The sequence below is a fragment of the Dermacentor variabilis genome, unplaced genomic scaffold (assembly GCF_050947875.1).
Source record: "Dermacentor variabilis isolate Ectoservices unplaced genomic scaffold, ASM5094787v1 scaffold_22, whole genome shotgun sequence".
Classification (NCBI taxonomy): Eukaryota; Metazoa; Arthropoda; class Arachnida; order Ixodida; family Ixodidae; genus Dermacentor; species Dermacentor variabilis.
The window spans coordinates 859,307-878,694 of record NW_027460390.1 but is presented as its reverse complement, the minus strand read 5'-3'; the positions used below and the strand labels follow the sequence as shown (position 1 = coordinate 878,694).

Genomic DNA, 19,388 nt, shown 5'->3' with positions numbered 1-19,388 from the left:
CTGTGCCACGAATCCACTGGATAGGTCTTCAATGGACCTCTCACGAACCTCTCGCACAACTGAGTGTGCGGCAAGCGAGGGAACAATTTCAGCACTCTCGGGCACTGGTGCGCCACATTTCTCATCTCGAAGGCCACGGGCGGACTTCTCGTCAGTGCCACTAGATTAAAGTTAAATTATGGGGCTTTACGTGCCAAAACCGCTTCCTGATTATGAGGCACGCCGTAGTGGAAGACTCCGGAAATTTTGACCACCTGGGTTTCTTTAGCGTGCACCTAAATCTAAGTACACGGGTGTTTTCGCATTTCGCCCCCATCGAAATGCGGCCGCCGTGGCTCGGATTCGATCCCTCGACCTCGTGCTCAGCAGCCCAACACCATAGCCACTGAGCAACCACTGTGGGTAGTGCCACTAGATGTCGCAGTGTGTTGAGAAAGAAGCATGAAAGAGTAGCCCAGTTGATGCATGGTGTGTTTCTCAGCATTTGCACACACTGGTGCACCATGCATTTTTGGAGGCCACATGCAGGATTTGTGGTGGTGCCGCCAGGTGGCGCGAAGTGCTCTTAGGGAAGCGCAAAAGAGAAATTCCGCAGCAGTACATGCCTCATACATAGCTCATTTCGACAGTGGCAATACACTGTGTCGCTATATTGATTTAGTGACATGCATTATCGTCGACAGTCATCATGACATGAGTTACCCCGCTTTCCTTTTTTTTTTTTAGGTTAAGAGCCTGCATAAATTTAATGAAAGACATGTTGGGAATGCCGATTAGAGAACTAAGTTCTACTATTTACCAAAATCAGGCACACTTTATTTAATAATGAACAAAACGTCATTGGGAGGAGCAGGTCACACTTCATGTCCAATCTTTCTCGAAGTTGGCCTGATTGGCTTTAAAGGTGTCCAACCATTCTTGAGCACAGGCAAAAGAAACCCTCCCTTACTTGCGGACAATGAGTGTTGTCATGAGTCCTGCATATAGAAAGTAGTCAACTAGTAAACTAAGCTTGCTGATCACTAAATGCTATACACCTGCAACACATTAGATTTTTTAGGGTTTTTTTAGCATGGCCAAATTTAAACACATCATAGGTAACCCATATCCATCATTGAAAGGAACCATCTACACACTTTGCAGAATCTACAGAATTCAAAGTGTCTGCCAATTTAAAAGAACTGTTATGTCCGCACGATACCTTCAGTATATATGCTGTAACTAAGAGTAATAAGAAATTGCATAGAAAGAATTCACAGACTGGATAAAAAGGCTGAAAATAAAGTGTAGTGTCTTATAATAAAATTTCAGGATTGTTACGAAAAGGTATCTGTACTAAAAGCCTCCTATATATTGAATAACAGTGACCTCTCTGTATCCTAGAACTTCTCAAAATGAATTCAAGATGGCTACACAACGCAATTACAGTAAAGATCAACGGCTAAAAAGGCCAACAGTGCAAAAGTTAAGCTCTCGTATGACAAGCTAATCAATGATTGAGCTGCGTACTGGCGGGATGAAACTAAATCCTCTCATTATCACATTAAAAAACAAACAAAAAACATGTTGATGAAATAGGCTACCTCATTCGTTGCTGCAGATGGTAATCTTAATCACTGGAAGCATAAAGAAGGCTGTTCGAGGGACTTCTACCGTCACAGAAGTCTGACATACTAGTTCTAACAGAAACATGGTTGACTGATTTAATTTACAAGTCATTACACCTGGCTTCGAATGCATATAGAAAAGACTGCAACTCAAAGGGGGGGGTGATGTGTGCATTCTGTAAGTGATAAGCTTGATAAAAATGCCAGATGTTTTCAATGCTGTATGCAATGTTTACAAAAGTTACTGAAGTGGCTGCATTACTTTACCTTGGTCTATTCACAGCTTCTGAAACTGTGTGACAATGGGATGTACCTAACCAAAGCGGCAGTTGGGCTTTTTGGTGACCCATTACAATGGCAACTCGTTACAAGAATGTAGACAGCATGGCAGTTAGCTACACAAGCTACCAAGTTTGTATTTCATATGAGTTGGACCTACCAAGAATGTATGCAGCGAAGAGCTTGTGCTCGTGGCTCATAGGCAAGTGTGCAAGCAATGGGTGGCTGCTGGTGTCATGTGCATCCTCAAGTGGTAACATAAGCACCACAACACAAGCCAGCACCACAAACAGCACAAGTGGGTCTTGCCCAAATGCAGTCCAGCCTTTCTTCTGCCCCTGCTCCACCAATGGTTGCAACTCGGTGGAATCTGCAAACAGCACACCAGTTAGCCACACAAGCAAGCAAGCAAGTTTGCATTTCGCAGGGAGGAATACTTGTAAGGCAGATACTTTTCTGGCGCCTAAATTTTCTTGAAAATTTCATGCAAAACGTCCCCTTCTCCAAGAGGCTGCTAGAGCAAAGAATGCACATTATTACTGCAGTGCTGTCTGATGAGTGAGCAGAGAGATGATTTTTCAAGTTCAACCACACTATAGCACCCTAATTATTAAAAAACCTGCAGACTAGTGTTTACAATGCACACAAATGCATCAAAAGCCCAATTGACTTGGCAATTGGGCCGGATCACAAGGGAGCTAAGGAAACCTTAAAAAGATTGTTTTGACTTCAGATTTGTAAGTAGCAGAGCGGCACGTGGTAGAAAAGATAGAATGACTGCATGCTTTCTTACATAAGTACCTTTTACATTTCTTACATAGATGCATACACACACATATTTATATATCTATATGACAGCACATGCTGTCTAGACAAATCCCATGAGCATCTTCATGGCTGAATTTAACTCTATGCTTGAGTGACGTGTGGGAGGTCCTGGCAGGGCTCATTCAAACGAAATGCCACATGAAACAACACAAACGGTATGTGACAAACTAGTGTGGCTTTCTCTGGAGCAAGCACTGCGTCGTCCTCAAGAGCTTCGAGACCCTCGTACTGGCAACATTGATGCCTTCAGGTAGCATGTGTGGGTTTATTGACCGGTTGTCTCCACCCAAAAAAAGAGCACGTTCTCGTGACGCCAGTGGCAGAGAGGATGTTCTACATCCGCCACCAAGGTCTGTGGATGGTGGCACTGGCTAACACTCCCGGGGTTCTACTAGGAAACATGAATACCGAAGAAAGTGGATGGGGAAACGGCACCGCGGGAGCTCAATTGGTAGAGCATCGCACACCAAATGCGAAGGGTGTGGAAACGTAGCCCACCTGCGGCAATTAGTTTTTTCATCCACTTTCATTTCCATGAATTTATTGTTTCTTTATTTCATTTATTAAGCACAAGTAATTTCCCCTATGTTGTCCTTGGTGTCAGTGTTTGTTGGCTTCTTGTGATATGACTAACAGAAATCGGATCCCTCCATTATTCACATATTTGTATCATTTAACTTCTTAATTACATTACGGTGCATATTTTAATTTATGAATTGTATCCAGTGAGTTTGAGCAAAACGTGAACAAGGTGAATGCAGGAGCCAACGTTTCGACAAGTGGACTTGTCTTCTTCAAGGCGACATATGCTTTCCTCGCCACAGTATATATAGGTGGGGTTCTTCTAAAGGGGAGGGGGTGTGAGGCGAGAGCGCGTGGAAACGAGGGAAAGTGTGTTAGCGTGTCGAATTAGTAAAGGAACGCTGTGTACAAGGTCAAAGCCAGGACCCCCCCTCCCCTCACCCCAGTCTGTCAACCCACGCGCGTTAGCCGGCGCGTCAAGGGCGTCCGACACGCCAGCTGACAAAAAAAAAAGAAGAAAAAGAAGGGAAGAAAAAGGAAAAGGGGGGGGGATACGCCAAGAAATCAAACTAAGTGTTGTTGCCTATAGCTTGAGGTTTAGCATAGCGAATAGATTCTAAAGCTCCCTTTGAAACGTTTATGCCTATTGGTTGCAATGTCTTGAACTTATGGATAAGGTATGATTCTCTGTATTTTCTTTCTCGTTCAGAACGGAAATTTGACTGTAAGATGTAGAGTTTAAGTTCATCAAAGTTATGACCTGGTTGGTTGAAATGCTCGGCGACGGCTTTGGGAAGCTTTTTAGCTGTGTCCGCGCGATGTCCGTTTAATCTGACGTTCATTGATTGTCCTGTTTCACCGATATATTGTTTCTTACAGAAGGAACATTGAAGCATATAAATCACATCCGAACTTGTGCAAGTGAAGCTAGATTTGACTTCATGTGTATAATTATTTGCGGTGCTTTTAATTTTAATGTCACTTTGAAGGTGCCTGCAGGTTTTGCACCTAGGGCGACAACATGCTTTTATTACGGGGGAATGCTGCTGGCTGACTTTTGCGTGCACTAACATGTCTTTAAAGTTCTTGTTTCGGCGATAGGTAACCCTGGGTACATCCGGGAACGCTTTTCGCAGACGCTCGTTCCCGGAAGCGTTCCCGGGTGTACCCAGGGTTACCTATCGCCGAAACAAGAACTTTAAAGACATGTTAGTGCACGCAAAAGTCAGCCAGCAGCATTCCCCCGTAATAAAAGCATGTTGTCGCCCTAGGTGCAAAACCTGCAGGCACCTTCAAAGTGACATTAAAATTAAAAGCACCGCAAATAATTATACACATGAAGTCAAATCTAGCTTCACTTGCACAAGTTCGGATGTGATTTATATGCTTGAATGTTCCTTCTGTAAGAAACAATATATCGGTGAAACAGGACAATCAATGAACGTCAGATTAAACGGACATCGCGCGGACACAGCTAAAAAGCTTCCCAAAGCCGTCGCCGAGCATTTCAACCAACCAGGTCATAACTTTGATGAACTTAAACTCTACATCTTACAGTCAAATTTCCGTTCTGAACGAGAAAGAAAATACAGAGAATCATACCTTATCCATAAGTTCAAGACATTGCAACCAATAGGCATAAACGTTTCAAAGGGAGCTTTAGAATCTATTCGCTATGCTAAACCTCAAGCTATAGGCAACAACACTTAGTTTGATTTCTTGGCGTATCCCCCCCCCCCCTTTTCCTTTTTCTTCCCTTCTTTTTCTTCTTTTTTTTTTTTGTCAGCTGGCGTGTCGGACGCCCTTGACGCGCCGGCTAACGCGCGTGGGTCGACAGACTGGGGTGAGGGGAGGGGGGGTCCTGGCTTTGACCTTGTACACAGCGTTCCTTTACTAATTCGACACGCTAACACACTTTCCCTCGTTTCCACGCGCTCTCGCCTCACACCCCCTCCCCTTTAGAAGAACCCCACCTATATATACTGTGGCGAGGAAAGCATATGTCGCCTTGAAGAAGACAAGTCCACTTGTCGAAACGTTGGCTCCTGCATTCACCTTGTTCACGTTTTGCTCATTGTCTTGAATTGCCATCTCCCGCATTCCCCGTCTTTTCTCTGGATCCAGTGAGTTTGCAAGATGTATCCACTTGAAATGAATTTCTAGGAGAACATCAGGACAAAATACGGGGGCATTCCAGTTACTTTTGTGCTTCAGTGCATAAAAGAGTGTTCTCTTAAAAAAGGTGAGTGGAACCACAGTGCATACTTATGGCGAGGTTTATGATGTATACCTCTAAACTGGTGCCATTCTGGAAATTAACTCCAACTGGCTACGCCTTGCAATATCACCAGCTACATTTCTTAAATTGCAATATGCATTGTAAGGTAATTAATTAAGAGGTTGGTGCATCTTTGTTAATTAGTTGAATAGGTGTTTCAATTTCTCGTGCAAACGTCTGCCTCTCTGAATAATCCAGCTCAAGGACTACAATTGTGTTATCTGCAACAAGCAATGTTTAAAAATTCTGTAAAACCTAAAAATCATCACCACGTATAATGCACACTGAGCCTGCATGCAGAATACACTTGCAATTTCAATCAGACCAAGTGAAAGAATTGGCTCAAATCACTGCCCAGTATCCAAGAAATGTGCTGCACTCGAAGTAAACAGCATGCTGCCACTTTATTTCCAGTCTTTCAGAAGTGCTTGTGATGGCCTACTCGACTACTATATACATTGAATTATTTTACAATTTTTTTCCCTGCTTGTACAGTATGCACTAAAGGTAACTCACTTAATACAATCAGGCTGCAAATGTATCAGTATACTTTGCTTCGCATGGTTAGTCTCTATGGCAAGGCAAGCATTGAGATATATGTAAAGGGTGATCAGGACGCCAAAACTGAGAAAGACATTCTTAGTGCAAAATAGTATGTGCCCTTTCAATTATTTATTTACCCTAAAGGCCCAGCCAAATAATTAATTTCACAGTGAAGGTGAAAAATCTTTGGTAAATAGCTGCACAGATATGCATACTTACTTATCATGGAAATAATAAAATATGGCAGCCTAAAACTCTAAAGACACATTTAATTGCAGGATCCTGTACTACATATTGTTTCTATGAATAGAATCCAACTAGACAGGTACTAGCGTGTTGAGTATGTGACGTGAGCTGTGGCCAGAGTACTCTCCAAGGTAAGATGCTTGTGCTACTGTGTGTAATGTTTGAGGAAAAAAGTGGAAGAGTGTTTTGCCTTTCCAGCAATACACATCAACTCCTATGCTTCGTTTAGATGTGATGTGCTTATACAGTGAAGAGAATACATTAATCCACTGAGGAACATGACTTCCACTGCTTAGCACACTATGCTTTGTCATGGTGCACCGCTGCTCTTAAATAGACCAGTGGTTCATTGCTTCATTATGTAGGCACACTGTACATAAAGAAAGCAATGACAGCAGGCACAAGGATTGATTTGTATTGCTGAGATGGCAAAATCTTCTAGACTCTTTTTCAGCGCGTAACATGTCAGACAGTTCCTGTATACTGTGTAGATAGCACCATTCTTTAACCCTTTTAGCATTGTTGTTTTAGAGCGCCGCTCTTAGGTGCCCGTTCCTGCGTTTCGTGTCAGCATCCTCCCTCGGCATAACCGAGCAAATAAGCACAGCAAAGGATGAAAAGGTGAATGCGGAGCGAAGCAAGGAGAGTGCGAGGAGGAAAGTGGAGGAGGAGGGTATGGCAAAAGCACGAGAAGAAAAGTGTAGTGCCGTGCAAGACAAGCTCTGTGGTGACGACCGCTATGAGATGGTGCCAGAGTAGCGCGCCATCATCTGCTCACCAATGGCATGCAGTGAGTGCGTCTACTGATGCTGTATGGAAACAAAGCACTGCATGAGCAGAGGTCCGTCTGCTGTGGCTGCTGTTAATTGTGCCCACGCGTCACCCACGTGCTGCCTCTCATGATCTCCTGATTAGTGAGGCAGTCACGCCACACTTCGCTCCATTTGCAATGAGCCGCATGAGACAGACTGTCCGTGCAAGCCAATACATTGCGAAATGAAAACATGTATCGAGCTGTGTTCAAATTTCACATTAGGGAGTATCGTAATCGTTGGTGAATTTTCTCTTTCCTGATATTATAAAACAAACACCATAGATTATTTTTGGTTGTGCAGAAATGAAGAAATGATACAGATAATGGCGAACGCTATCCTGGTGCAGTCCTCACATTCCTATCTGACAAAAGAAATATCAAAAGGTACATGGCAGGATAGAAATGTGGAAACATGCCAGCACATCAGTGACATTGAAAGGGTCAAACTTGCCACTATGCCACTCAGTCTCTCCGCCTGAATGCTTCTCTCACAAATCGTCTAATAAAAGCCCAAAATTCTTGATGGCTCAATCTGTAACCTTCTTTGTGGTCTAAGCAATGAGAGTGATGGCAGGTGGCAAAGGCACTGAAGTAAGAAACAAACAGGAAATGGAAAGTTGTGCTAGCTGCAAGTATATAGGGACTTTAACATAACATCACAGTCAGCGCACCCTAGAGAGTTATTGAGTTATCCAGCAACAGCATGTATGCTGCAGTATATACTGATGTGAAAATACATGCAGACATACTCAAATTGTCAATTTTCACGTCTGTATATTTACTCACTGGTACTGTGTGACCAATGTGGGTCCTTCATTTCCATATAAAACCCAAGTCTACTCATTTTTATGTCCTCATCAGTTTTTACTAATTTATAAATCTCAGGCTAAACCTGAATTCTCCCAGAATAGCCTCCTTTCTAAAGCATAGTCATCAATAGTAAGGTGCCACAGGATATCAGCCACTGATACAAAAATGTTTCAGCCTTTGCTGCCACTTTGGTGCATTTGTTGTTGAAAATTCTTAGAAGCTCTCAAATATAACAGGTTAGAAGCAGTAGTATAAGGGCTATATTGTCACTGCTATCAAGCAGTATCTTGGCATTACTAAGGGTTGCATTGAAAAATTCTTGTCCATAATGTGTTCGAAATTGTGTGAGGAAATTGCACAAAGTTCACATCCCTTTGATTCACCTGCAACCAGGTAAGAAGTTGCACCACTTTATTCTTTATTTAACAGAGAAATGGTGGTGTTTCTCCAAAATAAGTGGTACATGGCAGATTGCAGTAAATGGCAGTAAATGAGTATTTGGCACCTCAGGAGAATGCATGTCTGGTATGATTGAATTATATGTCCGGGCTATCTGTTCTTCCTAATTAAGGGCAAATTAACAGGCTTTTATTTCAGCAGTAGGACAAGGTAACTTGAGCGTCAGTTGTGAAAACATAATTTATGTCAGTATCTTCAAAACAATCTAACAATCAGATGCAGCAGTACAACACAAACAACTCTTTTAAATAGCATCACCCACCTTTCTGGGAGACATCGTCCTCATCCTCCTTTTCTTCCTCATCGTCAGAGCTACTGCGTGTGGCCCACAGGACGGCAGGCACGTCCCTAAAGCCCTGAAGGCGGCTCCCTTGCTTGCGCATGACTACGCGCAAGTTGTCCTTGATGCCCACATTGCCTTCAGACAAATCACAGTGATGCACCACTCTGTTGGGAGACAGGGAATCTACTGCATTGGTCTGGTTCTGCCAACAATTTCAATTTTGTACCAAGATGCAGGCATGACTATTGCTGGCAAATCATACTGCAACACCCTCAATAAACTGATTTCTGATCACCGTCACTACCACGTGACATCTGGTGATGAAGGCAGCAAAACTTTGATTAACGAAACTAGAGTTTTATAGGGCGAACTTGTGCCCTCAAAAGCAGGCTACACTCAAAGAACGATAGCGGCGAATACACTCGACGATCATCGAAAATCTGATAAGCGGGTCAAGCGCGTCGGCTTTTATACATCAGTCATCGAATGTTCCAGAGTAATCGCTGGGACCCGCGTGCCTTCCACAAAGTTCTACATTATTTTCATCGCGCACACATGCAATCAGATTACACAAGGTTCGGTCACAGAGAGCGGATGGAAACATCGATAACCTTCCAGAAACTTCCAATACATGCAGGCGCGTCCTGTGCTGTGCGATAACATTTGTTAGGCGGTGAAATGTGTCGCCAGATAAAGACAAGTACATGTGTCAATATGGTTATAAATAACAAAAGATCAAGCCCCTTGGTTTCCCCCATTTTCCTTTTAGTGAGGCGAACATAGTTGGGGTCCATATGCACCAACTGTACAGTTACTTGTACAGGACTCAATTACAATTTACCATGTGCAGCAAAAGCACATACTGTATGAAATGTGTGTCCAAACTTACATGTCAGTGTAGCAGTGTGGCGTGATTATCCCTGCACGCCCTGAGACACTAAACCGTCGTGGTGCATTTGACATCACTGCAACCAAAGATAAGGCCTCAGCTCAGTACAGCACTAGCAACAAGGGAAATCTCGAAAACATTGCACTTGCTGAGATGTTAAAGGCTGCAATGTGTCAAACATAATACTCCATTTACCCGCATTGCTTGTGTCCATTCTATACTGCACTACAGTGCCGACTTGATATCTCCAGTGCACAACTGCACTCGCACTGCAAATCTGGGACTTCAGCACACACACAAGTTCACAATAATAATCTCAGTGATGTCTACTGAGGTGATGTTTAGAGGCAGTCTTAAAGCATACATGCGATTCTCTGGAAAAATTTATCAAGGCACTCAAACCTACTCCAGTGCACTGAAGCTGTAGTTGTGTTTACTACATTCAGTATTTTGTTCCAAAGAGATTTCTTTTTCAGTGTAGCTGTCACTGTGTTATTCAGTAAATTCTGCAGTAGTGTCACATAGAATTGGCATAACAACAGCTACACACAGATCAAGATCAAATATAAAAAAGCTGCAAACTTGTGCTATGCTAGAAACCTCGGTGTGCTATGCAACCTTGGCATTGCTTAGGAAGCAGCAAGGTCTAAGCGTGGATGGAAGCTGTGAAATGAAGCGCATGAACTTAAAGGGGTACTGAACCATCCCTCATACTTGATGAGAAAACATAGTATGGGGATAGCATACGGTGCTGTGAACATCTCGGCCAAGTTTTGTAGTTGTGCATAGCACATGGAGCTCGCAAGCGGAGCACGAAGTCACCTAGCTCTCACACTCTCTCTTCAACAGAAGCCTGCCCCTCACTCTTTTCGGGACGCTTTATTTTGTAATATAGCAGATCCCCATACGCAGCTGCTATTGGCCAATGGCTGAGGTCAGTCAACAAAAGTGTCTGGATTAGTACACTTCTTCCTACTGTTACTGTGTATATTTATTGACGAAGTTTAATAAACAGGCTGAAGTAAGCGAGACTCTGCTTTCAAATTTCGATAATGATTACATACTTCCAGAAGAAGCTGGCTATCGTCTGCTCACACTCGCCCACGGCTGCCCTCGTAGGAATTAAACTTTGGCCACCTTGCCTATCGGCATCATAGCCGTTGGGTCTTGCTAATTTTGACTAGTTTTGGACACTCAACTAGCCTCGAGAACCATGCAAAATTTAAGGTCAGACCACATGCACGTTTGCCAGTGCAAGCTCACTCCTGGGTTAGACGCCTTGGCAGACTTCGCTTCATATCGAGCTATTGATAGCGCTTCAAAATGAGCAAGTTGGATGTGGCTACCATCTGTCGGTCAAGCTGGTACAGGACAAAGCTGGGCTGCGCCACATAGCATGGCCAGACTGAAGCATACGGTCAAAAGCACGAGTACAAAGCAAATGCTGTCCATAAGTACTGCAGTTGCATGTAGCGTAGGTACAACAGGCGCTGTGACGAGTCCGCTGGCTGAGCGCACTGCAGCTCACTGAGGACAACCGTGTTTGGCACATCGTAGGCAGCAAAATCAGAAATACCTAGTGGCGTCTACATTGACATCCAAAATCAAATTTGAACTGTGCGTCACAGTGACATAATACATAAAAATTGAGTAATTTTTCTCAGCATCTACTTCTGAGATTAAAAAAAAATTAGTTATATTAACCGTAGGAAGCAGATTCTTTTTTAAGCTGTCAAATGTTTTACAAAAATTGATGAAAATTGCAAATTTGAATAGAAAAGAAATGAAGTGCGAAGTTTTAAATTTACCTCAGTGATAAATCAGAATATCACAATCATGTAAATTGCACTAGTAAAGGGACCCTCAAATGATTTTGGTGATTTTGTAGAAATGTACCGAGTCATTAGGGAAACGTGAACAAGGTGAACCTTGTTCACGTTTTGCTCACCACATAAAGCATGTAATTTATTATGAGGTTCTAAAAATGTACATTGCTGCTGATCGTAGCACGCCACTCGGCTGAATTTTCAGCCGCCCTTGACCATTTGATGCTAGTAAGGCGAGCTATCCGATTGGCTGCCCAGGGTGTGTCATCAATAATTTTTCTAACTTTGTGGTGAACAAATGTTGTTCATAATAGTTGGAACGTTAGTTAATTTATTTCTATAAAAATAAAGTTACAGAAAGAATGCAGAAGGACAATTTCTCGCTACACTTAAGCACTTCCGGCACTCAGAAAGTGTCGTCTGCTTGTGTTACAACGAGCTCCGTGTTGATGCGAGCTGCACGGTCTGTGTTAGTCTCTGTCTTTTTGCAAGCATCATGGTTCGCCTTTGTTAAAAATGTTTAAAAGTGTTTTAAACTTATTTAGAGCAACATTAGCTCGTAGTTTGACTCGTTAAGCTCTGCGCCACCAGGTGACTGAACCGTGCCCATACGTCTACACTAAAGCTCCTTCGTCATAGCAATAGTAGTATGGAGGGGCTTTAGTTTACGCCTCCACCCATCCGTAGAAACACCCAGCTCACCTGTGGTTACCGAAATATGAGACACACTCAGCACTGTGACAGAATGCTCGTAACGCATGCTGCTTCAATAGCCCTCGCTTGGGATCGACTGCCAGGTGGCTGCCGGAGAGGTTGGAAAGGCTTTGCGCGCGTGCTCCTAGACAAGCAGAAGTCAACAACACGATGTGCCATTATGACGCAGAGCCAGTGAAGGTAGGGCTTAGCCCCTATCACTCGGCGAACGAGTTGAGGAGAAAATGCATGACTATGGAGGAGATAACTTGCAATCATCCGTAGCTCTCTTAATATGAGACACTTCATACAAATTGTGGTGCGAATGATTTACAGTGGCTGTACCCTACGCGTCTACAAAATTTGTCTAAACCGTTTCAGGGACCCTTTAAGACATCCAAAGCAGAAAAAATTGATGTGTTATACAATGCTCTCAAATATATAAATAATTTGTGAGTAGGGTTTTTACAAAACCTTCATGAGAATTTCAACAGTTTCATGCAACCTGTAAATTATATGTGTCCACTTGATATGCTCTAACAGCAGTAGTTTACAGTACCACAGTGTGCATAATTCTGTATTTGTGCATAAAATTGTAGCTGGAGCATGTGTTACTCCAAATGTATTGCAACCACAAGTCTTGCTAGTGGTTAGATTGAAGTGCTCAAGACAAAAGCCTATACACTCATGAACAAAAGTATATGAACCACAGGCTCACTGAAGAAGCGGAATTTATTCGTAATTCAGATGCACTAAGTGAAATTGAAGAGTGCATTAAAAAGTTGGTAATGCCAGGTTTGGACTGCAGTCTGCAATTTCAAATTATTCATCGACGGAGAAGAAAATTGGTTTTATTACAGAATCCCTGGTTCATATACTTTTGCTTAGCACACTTTTGCTGACTGCCCCTGGACGCAACTGCTCTTGTATTTTTGCATTTTTTTTGGTATACAGGTCATGTTACTGCTCATGATAGTACACAATGTATAGGGCCAGGAACTCTTAGAAAAGAAACACTCCCTGAATTACAGTAAATAACATTTACTGTCAATGTTCTTGTCAACTTTTGGGGAATAAAATGGGTGATATTACACACAGTGCTAATATCATTGTTAAAATATTAACATGTACACCATTCCATATTTAACCTACCATGAGCATTTGGATGCCAATAATCCGCTATTCATAAATGGACATCAAACTGAAAAATCCTTATATTGTCCCTCTTCCTTTGCTCAGTCTGTGTCTATTTGCGCTGCGCAATCGTATGGATGGACATGTACAAGGACTTATGCCATGTTTCCCATACATAGCCTTCCCTGTAATGTGCACTATCTGCAGCAAGTCTGCCACAGCAATGAAAAAAAAAATGGGGGGGAATGACCATATGCAAATGCAATGCTAGCGACTCAAACAAGAGTGTTTGCTATAGTAGTATGCATACCAGTACCACCACCATATGACATAATATGCTCATTATGTAAATGCAATGCATTTGCCTATACCTTTTGGTCGCTGAACCTTTTGTATGTTTTGTTTAAGCGAGAAGAATAAGGGGAACTGAGGGGCTCAATATTGAGTAACAACCATAGGAAGCCAATAAACAATGAAGTTAGGAAAAGCTTAGGGTGCCCTTAAAACTGTTTTTATTCAAGTCTGTACTCACTACTACTGTTACTACTGTACTGTTCAACTCTGCAACACTGTTGTACTCTATAATTCTGTTTGGGCACTGGATGAATCATTCGGAGCTGATGTGTTTGTTTCCCACTGGAAGCAAAGCTGCTGTCTTTTCTTCCCCTTTCATTTCCCCCTTTTCTCTATAACAAATATGCAGTGGTCAGATATTGAACCCTTATATTGAGTTAACTGTACATTTCATTAAGAACTGTTCATTTCACCCATGCTTTCCTTGGCTCCATTGTCTTTTTGCTTCTTATGGTTGTAATTAATCCTTTACTCTTCTAGATGCAGACGTTAATGAAAGGCTGAAAATATTAGCCTGGCTGATCACCTGGCATGCTACTCCAGATGCTGGGTGACAATTATGTTGTACACAGTGATAACAAACACACAGAATACACACAGTAAATCTACAATCTTTCCATGGCATATTCTGGCAGCCTTGATGCCTTCCATAGCATGAGGCTTTATTAGCTAGCTGCCTGCTCCTAAGATCACATGCTATGTTATACCTGCGGTAATGGTGTTTCAGATCCGCTGCCATGTCTGCCATTGGTGCTCATTAATATATGTGTGTTGTAAATACATGTATGCAATGTCCAAAAGTGAGAGCCGAGGGACGACCATTGCTGCAGCTCAATCGATTGAGGTTTGTACAAGTCATGCAGAGGTTGTGGATTTAACTCTACGTTCACTCTGTTTAATTACAGAGTTAGGTATAAAAGTTTAACTTCCCCAATGCTTTCCCTGGTTTTATTGTCAGTTGAAGTCTTATGGCCATTTAGTGTGTGTCCCACTTCCTTTCACTGAGTCATGCCCTGTCTGCTTGAAAGGAGGCTACCACTGTTGTAAATACAGTGCTGAAGAAAAAAATGCACCAGAACATGTTGCCTGCCAGTGGATGAATGCACTAGACTAGTTTGCACTAAGACAAACTGTGACAGAAATAGATGCACAGTTAACACCTGCAACACAACAAAAACAGTAAGGACAGACAGCCATCCCACTTGCATGAAAGGTTTCTCATGCCCCTCAAGGTTTGTGCACTGAAATTACAACCAATATACCAAATCAAACTTTTACAGTGAAGCTGTATATTACTAGGGTTCCGTGAATTTTCGTTGGCCGTGAACAAAAAGTATCATCATCAATGGCTCATCCCTCTGTAAGCATTCATACTCCTATAAGCAAGCAAAAAATGCAATGGCTCATAGCCCTGTAAGGAAGAGGCTACAAGCACTCAGCAAAGTGAAGCAAACAGGGTTTAAATTTTTTCTAATCACACATACAACATGCAGAACAGCATGTCGAAAACTGGCCTCATCAATGGCTCATAGTCCCGTGAAGATCATGGCTACTTATTTTGCGTGAATTAGCTGCGATGACACTACCCCTGTTGTAACTGTCGGTGATTTCAATGTGGATATGTTGGTACCGAAAAGGTTTACGCAACGACTCAGTCCCGTAAAGTTCATGGCTACTCACTTTGCGTGAATTAGCTAGCTGCAATGACACTACCACTGTTGCAGTTGGCGATTTCAATGTGGATGTGTCAGTAGCGAAAAGGGAGCGGTTTATGCATTGCGTGTCGCAAACATATTCCTTGTGATGCCACACTGGTCCGGCCCAACCAACCACCCAGCGGCATATGTGCACCCATTTGACATTATCAAAGAATGTGATTGGAGTTGCGAGTGAAATAATGACCACTGATCAAAACAATAAATGAGTGCGCGTACCTTTTGTCACATTGACCACCCATCAAGACAATAAATGAGTGTGTACTTTTGTTCAAAATTATGTGTCACCTCCGTGTTGTGACAAATAATTTACAGTACTACGTACGTGTCATGTGCTAAACAGCTTCGCTGGTCAATCACCTTCACAGAATGGAATGGCTCATTTTATTTTGTCGAAATAATTGCTATGTCTAACCATATTATTGGTCTAAGCACAAAGTGCCTGTCAACCATCAGGCTGTAGATTAAATGTTCATAACAAGTGAGCAGTACAAGACATCATGCAAACGACGAAAATAATCAAGAGTTTAATGATACATGAAAAACACTGCGATCATTCTCTAAGTAAAAGAAATCGCAGAAAGTGAGAGGCAGCAAATATACTCACACAGAAAGTGTACCGGGTGGTCGTTGACGTTGTACAAAGTGAGCACCTGTGTGTGGCCCTCTTGCTCATCTATGTAGAAGTCAAGCTGTGGTGGGGACACAGCCACAGGCAAATAAAGATCTGTGGCCTGCAGAACATCCTTCTTGGCCTCAGGAGGGCCTTCACGAACAGCCCCATCCCGACGCCTACGGCAAGACACCACCACTTCTTTCAAACTACTGGAATCGCTAAATGATCGCTAATTGATAACTGTAGAAACACTAATTGTAAAATAAGCTTTTTATTTGCACTTCTTCCTGGCAATGTACACTGATGCATATGAGGAATAAACAAAATTTACTAATAAAAAAGCAGAACTGGAATGCTGGTACTGCTTCCTGCAGTGGCTTCCTGACATCAGGCATGGCTTTGATCTAATATTCAAAGAGTTTTATAACACTGTTTTCTCTTGACAAGAGCACCTAGTTATTCTTCTCAGTGGATGTTCTGTACTGATACAAACTTGCCCAACCATGCCCCATGTTTAAAATAGAATTGGGCTATTTATCCTGACAAACTACTTCAAAAAGCTTTCTGTGACAGTCTGACATTACAAAATAAAGCTAGATCTTATTAGCCTAAATTACTGCTTGCATTCAAGAAGAACATGTGGTTTTTTTTATTTTTCATTTTGTGCAGCATGTTTCAGCTCACTTGAGCCAGACCTTAGAAAAACTGTAGAAAAATTAATTGCAGGGCTAATTGATCTTGCATTTCTGATAAGGAAAACTAGTGCAAACAAAAAGACGACTCACACAGGAAAAGAAAGAAAAGCATTACACTCACAACTGTTCAATAGTGGGAAGGGTTCCACGTATATATCACTTTGTCACACATGCACACAGAATGCAGGTAGAACACGTGTAGGTCAGCGGTGGTTGCACAAGAAGTTGCACTCTAAGTGTGATTGACGGCTCACTTGTACTATGATCTCTTCTTTTTGATAAATAAAGCTTCCAATGCAAGTCTGGAAGAAGCATTACTGATCTTGCCTAGTATGGTAGTTTCCGAAAAACAAGCCTCATAACCACACACAGTAATGTGGGCCACTATATATGCACCCCTGTCCTCTTTCTTGCTTACATTTTGCGCATGCTTCCTTCACGCAACGTTCGGCATGGCCGATATACACTTTACCACAAGAAATCAAGATGGCATAAACACTTTTTGAGCACTTGACGAAGGACTTCTTATGCCTTGTACGGCAACTTCATCTGCTTTCATAGTGCATTCAAGGGCACAGCTTAGAAAGCTTGTTGAGGGGAGAAAAAGACTAGAGGCACACCATGACGGATGGCAATCTTTTTAAGGTTGTGTGACACTTTGTGAACACACAGTATAACCTCCGACCTCAACTTAGGATGTTGTGCCTCTGGCCTTACGCTTCATGCTCCATGTATCTGTACTTTTACTGTGCGCATGTGTGATAAGGTGATATACAGAGTGCCCTAGTTTGTCAACGTGTTGTCAACACATGCTACATAAAAGTGTTCTTCCAAGCGTGAAAGAAGCCCGCAAATACATGCAAAGTGCCTCGAGCGGTCAGTCGCATGGCAATTTTGCATGCATTTGTGGGCTTCTTTCACGCTTGGAAGAACACTTTTATGTAGCATGTGTTGACAACAGAAAGATGCATCTGGAGTTTTTCATGTCGCTCCACAATTTTCTCATTGACACTTTTCATCTAATTATAATATTTGAGAAGTTGATGAATTAATTAGGACTAATCTAATTAGACAGAATGAAAAAAAAATGGAGTATCTCCAAGCGACGGCACACAACGTTACCTTTATTCTGTCCAGCTATGTGGCATTTGCATATTTTTAAACTCTGGCTAAAGTTAGCTGGGACACCTTGTATATGTGAAAGTTATATTTGGCTAATAAACAGCTGAGTGTAGCGCTTGTCTTTCTCTTTTCTTCCCATGTGAGTTGTCTTTTTGTTTGCACTAATCTTCCTTGTCAGCTTAGGAAAACTAGGTGTGCGCTGCAACTCAATTTTTAATGTGATTAGCACTCTGAAAAGTTTACCCATCTTGCAATATGTATGAAAACTCTTTCACCCAGTGACCAAAGTTGCCTACTAGCTTGGGCCATGCACTGGGTGTGTCTCACTAGGTATGTTATATTGGTATGAGCCCATTCCTGGCCAATTCTCCAGAATGGACACTAGGGGTATTTAGCCTTAACTATATACTAGAGTGATAGCGCCCCATCCTAAACATGCACCTCCTCACAGGGCGTGGCCACTTGATGGCAAGCGATTGCAATGAAGTTGCAGCCATGATACTAGGGATACTATGGAGTTTAAACTGGTGAGCAGTGATTATAAGATATAGCATGTCTTGGTATCATTTGGCATTGTGTTTAGCAGCAAGATTGCCTCTTTGTGCATCTGCAGTGGCAGTACGGTGTGTCGATCACTACATAGCTTTAATGCTAACTACATTAATTAACATCGACATTCATTACGAGATGAGTTTGCCAGAATTTTTTTTTTACTAAGAACTTTTCATCTATTAAATAAATATAACCAAGTTTTTAAATATGTGGCTATTCATTCATATCATTTCTGTGTCGAGTATCTTGCAAAAGACCTGCATTTTGGCAGCAGGAGTGCTTAGAATGTGTGCACAATCACGACGTCAAATCGAGAAATGCTGCTCACGCATGCTGCACCGTCTGAACGCGCAAGTGCAGACAAGTCGACTAGGGTTACGGGCACGTGGCTGCGGATAGTCGGCCGCGTTGACAAAATGTGCGCACGCGCTGTTACCCATCCGTGTTCTACAGGCGATCGATCAATGTAAACAACATACCAAGTAGTAGCCGCGACAGAACACGAAACACGCGTTGGATCTTATCTGCAGTGATAAGAAATGCCTCTCTATGGCAGCAGCAATCGCAACATCGGCTCTTGAATGCATGGTACCGATGGAACGCGCACAGAGCCGCGCCTGATCTCGCTTTTCTGTGGCGAGAACTGTCATTATACTAAAGAAATAACCAATGCAAACTTTCGGAACTTCTTCGCCAGCGAGTTTACAGGCCAAGCACCCGCTTGTGCGTTAACAGACTTTCGCACAACCGATCGACATCAGTTATGAAACAGCAGTCTCACCGTGCTTCCTTGCAATCGTCCGCCTGAAGACCCGTTGGCGGGATGCTCTGGCTGCTGAATTCCTCACGTCCACGCAACATTGTCGACGGGAGGTTACAGTACAGCGCGAACCAGAGTTGGTTTTATGGCCCACGAAGCCTGTGCACAGTCCTCTGTCAGCAAGCGCACCTCGCCGAGCCAGCCGTCAGTCTGAGGTGCGCAGCCTGAGCGAGTTCGAACATCGCCTCGTTCAAACCGTTTTCCAGTCAAGGCCCCAGACTGGCTACGGTACTACCCGTAGTACAGTGCTAGGGTGGCCAACATGCACATTACCATAGTTTCTTTATGACTTTACGATCGTCA

The 19,388-nt window shown here is 42.7% G+C and overlaps 1 protein-coding gene across 1 annotated transcript; it reads right to left on the bottom strand.

Moving 5' to 3' along the window:
• Positions 1-794: 794 nt before the first annotated feature.
• LOC142568584 (motile sperm domain-containing protein 1-like) lies at positions 795-19,295 on the bottom strand. The gene is made up of 6 exons (XM_075678460.1): positions 19,047-19,295; positions 15,888-16,072; positions 9,559-9,634; positions 8,649-8,833; positions 2,047-2,256; positions 795-977 (listed from the first exon to the last, which is right to left on the bottom strand). The coding sequence occupies exons 1-6, from the start codon at positions 19,124-19,126 to the stop codon at positions 946-948; spliced, it is 768 nt and encodes a 255-aa protein (XP_075534575.1). The 5' UTR covers positions 19,127-19,295; the 3' UTR covers positions 795-945.
• Positions 19,296-19,388: the final 93 nt, after the last annotated feature.